Source organism: Branchiostoma floridae, chromosome 15 (genome assembly GCF_000003815.2).
Source record: "Branchiostoma floridae strain S238N-H82 chromosome 15, Bfl_VNyyK, whole genome shotgun sequence".
NCBI lineage: Eukaryota > Metazoa > Chordata > Leptocardii > Amphioxiformes > Branchiostomatidae > Branchiostoma > Branchiostoma floridae.
The window spans coordinates 6224232-6230083 of record NC_049993.1 but is presented as its reverse complement, the minus strand read 5'-3'; the positions used below and the strand labels follow the sequence as shown (position 1 = coordinate 6230083).

Here is a 5852-nt window from a genome sequence, read left to right as displayed (position 1 = left end):
GCTGCAGAGTATCATCAGTCCTTACACTGCCAGGTGAGTAGGGAACAGACAGGGCTGCAGAGTATCATCAGTCCTTACACTGCCAGGTGAGTAGGGAACAGACAGGGCTGCAGAGCATCATCAGTCCTTACACTGCCAGGTGAGTAGGGAACAGACAGGGCTGCAGCATCATCAGTCCTTACACTGCCAGGTGAGTAGGGAACAGACAGGGCTGCAGAGTATCATCAGTCCTTACACTGCCAGGTGAGTAGGGAACAGACAGGGCTGCAGAGTATCATCAGTCCTTACACTGCTAGGTGAGTAGGGAACAGACAGGGCTGCAGAGCATCATCAGTCCTTACACTGCCAGGTGAGTAGGGAACAGACAGGGCTGCAGAGTATCATCAGTCCTTACACTGCTAGGTGAGTAGGGAACAGACAGGGCTGCAGAGCATCATCAGTCCTTACACTGCCAGGTGAGTAGGGAACAGACAGGGCTGCAGAGTATTATCAGTCCTTACACTGCCAGGTGAGTAGGGAACAGACAGGGCTGCAGAGTATTATCAGTCCTTACACTGCCAGGTGAGTAGGGAACAGACAGGGCTGCAGAGTATTATCAGTTCTTACACTGCCAGGTGAGTAGGGAACAGACAGGGCTGCAGAGCATCATCAGTCCTTACACTGCCAGGTGAGTAGGGAACAGACAGGGCTGCAGAGCATCATCAGTCCTTACACTGCCAGGTGAGTAGGGAACAGACAGGGCTGCAGAGTATTATCAGTCCTTACACTGCCAGGTGAGTAGGGAACAGACAGGGCTGCAGAGTATCATCAGTCCTTCCACTGCCAGGTGAGTAGGGAACAGACAGGGCTGCAGAGTATCATCAGTCCTTACACTGCCAGGTGAGTAGGGAACAGACAGGGCTGCAGAGTTTCATCAGTCCTTACACTGCCAGGTGAGTAGGGAACAGACAGGGCTGCAGAGTTTCATCAGTCCTTACACTGCCAGGTGAGTAGGGAACAGACAGGGCTGCAGAGTATCATCAGTCCTTACACTGCCAGGTGAGTAGGGAACAGACAGGGCTGCAGAGTATTATCAGTCCTTACACTGCCAGGTGAGTAGGGAACAGACAGGGCTGCAGAGTATCATCAGTCCTTACACTGCCAGGTGAGTAGGGAACAGACAGGGCTGCAGAGTATCATCAGTCCTTACACTGCCAGGTGAGTAGGGAACAGACAGGGCTGCAGAGTTTCATCAGTCCTTACACTGCCAGGTGAGTAGGGAACAGACAGGGCTGCAGAGTTTCATCAGTCCTTACACTGCCAGGTGAGTAGGGAACAGACAGGGCTGCAGAGCATCATCAGTCCTTACACTGCCAGGTGAGTAGGGAACAGACAGGGCTGCAGAGTATCATCAGTCCTTCCACTGCCAGGTGAGAGGGGAGGGGGGTGCATTTTTAGTGACAAAATAAGAAGAATAAGTAGCCTGGTATCCAGCCATGTTTTATAGCTCCTGAGTCTCATCTGTCCTCTCTTCAAATGCAAAAGACTCGGGAGCTATAATATTATTATAGCTCCCGAGTCTTTTGCATCATACGGCTGTATACCAGGCTAACAACACAGCTGGATACCAGGCTAAAAGATCACAGGGTTACAGAGTATCATCTGTCCTTACTTGCACTGCCAGGTGAGTGGGGAGGGGGCCCATTATTATAATAGTGACAAATCAGAAGAATCACGGGTTACATTATATTGTAGGCATGTGTTGTAGTGAAACTACATTTTTTTATGTCTGGTTTTCTCGCTCTTGACATGTATGATTCTGTTCCAACAGAGTACTGAAACCCTACATCAGGCGTGACTATGAGAGCAGACCACTCAAACTCAAACTTCTCATGGAGATACAGGCCTATCCACACAGGTACAGCTTTCATTCTAAATATTTATGAAATCATATGGTCAAATGTTTGTTCTGGGTTCAAATCCATTGATGTGCCACTGATCTTGTATCCTTGGGAAAGGCACTTAACACGGCTTTCCTTGCTTCACTCAGGTGAAAATGAGTACCTAGGTGCAGTTAGGACGGTCCCCCTAATAGGACGTTAAATGGAGGTGTTTGAGGAGAGCCACACCTCAAGCATGTTCAGGAACCCACCGCACTTATTGAAAAGAGTAGTGGTCCTTGGTTTATCAGGATTACTTTGCTCAAATGTTAAGTGTGTTTTCTGTGATGTATAATTATAAAGCAAATGCAATCATAATAACTATTGATGAAGCATCTATAACATCATGCTTTTTTTCTCTGTCCTCAGGACCACTTTTAATCTACAAATGTTATCTCTTGTCTCTTTTTGGTCCTTACAGGAATGACCCCACGTGGATAGCTCCCCCTCCCGCACCCATAGACTACTGCTACGTCCGTCCACAGCACATCCCAACAGTCAACGCCCTGTGCAGACAGTACTTCTGGCCTGGCATCGACTGTGAGTGGCTCAAACTACAATGTACTACTACAATAGCTTATATCACCTGCAAGACTGCCAGTAAACCTTATAATGGTTAAACTATTATGATATTACATAGTGCTCACATCATACGTTCATAAGGCCATTTTTCCTCCCCAAGTCAAAACTTTGAATGCTGTTGTTGCTGCTAATTTTTGCCGTCATCAATAGCTTTGTCACTTTGTTGATTCATTTTGTATGGCCTTATTCTAATCATTACTTGCTGTCAACATCCGATGTACTTTGATCTGTTTTCCCTCTCAGTGTCTGAATGCCTGCAGTACCCAGACTTCAGTGTGGTGGTGCTGTACAAGTAAGTACATTATGAATCTAAGCAATCCTTCGAAGCTGTTGTTGTTGTAAACCTTGTATTGCCTAGTGGTACATACCCGGTAGGTGAGCATGTTTCCTTGCTGTTGTTGTAGCAGGGTATATTTTTACATGGAGAGTTGGTAGCCCTTCCCCTTTTATGTACTTGAGGCGCCTCCTCGAACTTAACACCTTCAGAAAGACAGATGCAGCCGTCACAGAGATGCTCATCCCTAGATTTGAACTGAGCTCTCCCAGAAACTGACAGATTTGAACAAGGGGCTCAACTATTAGGTTGATACCCGTTGAGCTACAGGGACATCCCAGGAAATAAACTGTAGGGAATAAATGTAGGGAATGTAGGATGGTGGTCCATTGCAGCGGGTTTAGGAGGGTTGAGAGCTCGACAGACGGACAACAAAAGAAGACACGACCAGCCGCTTTGAATGCTTATACTCAACTCCACTTTATTCAAGTGTGCAAACGCGTTCGAACGCCACACCTACGGAACGAGCGCAAACGTCGCTATTCGACGTCGAACAACCGTGCTCGCCCGCAGGTGTGGACGTGAAACTGTCGCGATCTAAGAACGTTCTTTACTACCCAGACTTGTAGCCTTCCTAGTAGACATAAACTCTATTTCAGCCAGTAGTGGAGTAGAAATTTGAAGGGGAGGCAACATGCAGAGGTGAAAAATCACCTGTTCTGACTCCTCCTCCATTGTGATGGTTAAGTTTGATAAACAAACAAATAAACAAACAAATATAAGACATCTTATCTTCAACACAGCAGAGGTTTCATGTTTCAACTTTTTCTCTACTGCAGGCAGGTGGTGATTGGCTTCTCCTTCCTCGTACCCGACGTCAAAATCAACGAGGCATACGTGTCGTTTGTTCTGGTCCACCCGGAGTGGAGACAGGCGGGAATCGGAACCTTCATGATGTACCATCTCATACAGGTTAGACACATGATGTACCACCTCGTACAGGTTAGACACATGATGTACCACCTCATACAGGTTAGACACATGATGTACCACCTCGTACAGGTTAGACACATGATGTACCACCTCATACAGGTTAGGCACATGATGTACCACCTCATACAGGTTAGACACATGATGTACCACCTCATACAGGTTAGACACATGATGTACCACCTCATACAGGTTAGACACCTGATGTACCACCTCATACAGGTTAGACACATGATGTACCACCTCATACAGGTTAGGCTACAGCAAGTAAATTACATATTAATTTCATTACACACGACAATGACGAGGTCTAATCTTTACAAGAAATTTTTGTAGATCAAGCTCTGTCTTTTTTTGTCTTAATCTCCCATCATTTTGGGTAGTGTTTATTATCATACTTTATTTTGTACAAGGTTCTATTTATTGAGTTGTGGGACTTACAAGTACATGTAAAAGATTGTTTTCTATCACAAACATGTATTTCTGGGTCAGCATGCAATGTGACCTGGCGATATTTTACTCCAATGTCCGATTTATGCCATAATGGATGATGCAATTATGCCATTCTATTTACAATGGAGCAAATGGGAAATGGTTTGGATTTTCAGAATTTTATACAAATCCTAGATTTTTGACAATGGCCGTGATGTAATTAGTTGGTATCTACCATTTAGATGCTTCTTTCCTGATCCTTGTCAAACATTAAAATAAAATGACTTTTGTCCTTGACCTTGCAGACCTGTATGGGGAAGGACGTGACCTTGCACGTCTCCGCCACTAACCCCGCCATGATGCTGTACCAGAAGTTTGGCTTCAAGGTCGAGGAGTTTGCCCTTGACTTCTATGACAAGTACTACCCCGAGGACAGCACGGAGTGCAAACACGCCTTCTTCCTCAGGCTGAGGAGATGAACCGGGAGGAGCTTTGGGGTGTCTTTAAAGTGTCTTAAGCATGGAGTTTAGGCACAAGTTCTTCCTTACGTTGAGAAGATGGAACCAAAAGACTGGCTTTCATAGAATAAGGGACACATTCTGCCACTGTCAGCAACAGTTCACATTCAGGGAACAGAAAATAACATTTGGTGCTCCTCTGGAAGTCTGGTCTTTTGTTCTTATGTATGTTTTATGATTCAATCAGAAAGTAGTTTGAAGATTGATAGGTTGGAAATACATGTACCTTTTTTGACATGTTTGTCCTACACAGCTAAGTACTTGTCAGAAACAAGTAAGACATTTGAGCTAGAATAGGTGCAGAAATCTTGAGTTCACTGTCTTTTCACTTCTTTGTAATTAATATCATCCAATTGAGATTACCGATTCAGGACTGGTTGAATAGTTTGGTTGCACAGTTGATATATGTATGTCAATGGTATGCCCAACAGTAATTGCATCTCTAGTCATCTCCTTTCCAACTGACTATAAAATGCCTAGCGGGTACTAGCATTAAGGAGGTTACCTGCTCATATAGCCTCCATGCAGGCATGTATTAAGAACAAAGACTGTCTATGTTTTGAAGAGACAGAAAGAAAGGAAGAAAGAGAAACCATTTATTTTTAAACTTATGTTTACCAGTTATCATGATGATGATGTTTTCATGACTGTCATCATCTGACTCTAGATAAAAGTAAAGAATCAGCTATCTGTTACAGATACATATTATATTATGTATAAAGTTGGTGAATCCTTTGTTTTTTTGTCTTTTTGTTTGAATGTTGACATAATTATACAGATTCAGTAACACACATGTGGAAGTTGAATAAAAAAACTTAACGAATACAGAAACTGAGCTAGTCTGCTGTTGTCTGTTTTGTGTTTGAATTTTGAACCAGTTTGTCACAAATAGAAATGGTGGGAAGATTAGCTTTGCAAGATACTTTTAGTGAGGGTCTGCATGGAGAGATGCCGGCAACGCTTAACAGTAAATTTAGGAGTATGGGTAACGGTTAATGAATTCAGGAAGACCAACAACGCATAACGGTAAATTTTGAAGCTTCCAAACGCATTCTGTAGGACTCAATCTCCTACATTTGGCGGCGCAACTTTTGCTTCAAAACTGTTGATTTATGAGGCTTGGAGCCAGTGACAATA

At 44.0% G+C, this 5852-nt stretch overlaps 1 protein-coding gene across 1 annotated transcript in view; it reads left to right on the top strand.

Annotated features, from left to right (window-relative positions):
- LOC118432247 (cysteine-rich protein 2-binding protein-like) overlaps positions 1-5550 on the top strand; it is a 16335-nt gene extending 10785 nt beyond the window's left edge. Inside the window, exons 13-17 of the mRNA XM_035843775.1 lie at positions 1811-1897; positions 2341-2459; positions 2745-2793; positions 3615-3747; positions 4503-5550. Coding sequence (XP_035699668.1) covers positions 1811-1897; positions 2341-2459; positions 2745-2793; positions 3615-3747; positions 4503-4676 — 562 coding nt within the window. The 3' untranslated portion in view covers positions 4677-5550. The remainder of the gene's footprint in view (positions 1-1810; positions 1898-2340; positions 2460-2744; positions 2794-3614; positions 3748-4502) is intronic.
- Positions 5551-5852: the final 302 nt, after the last annotated feature.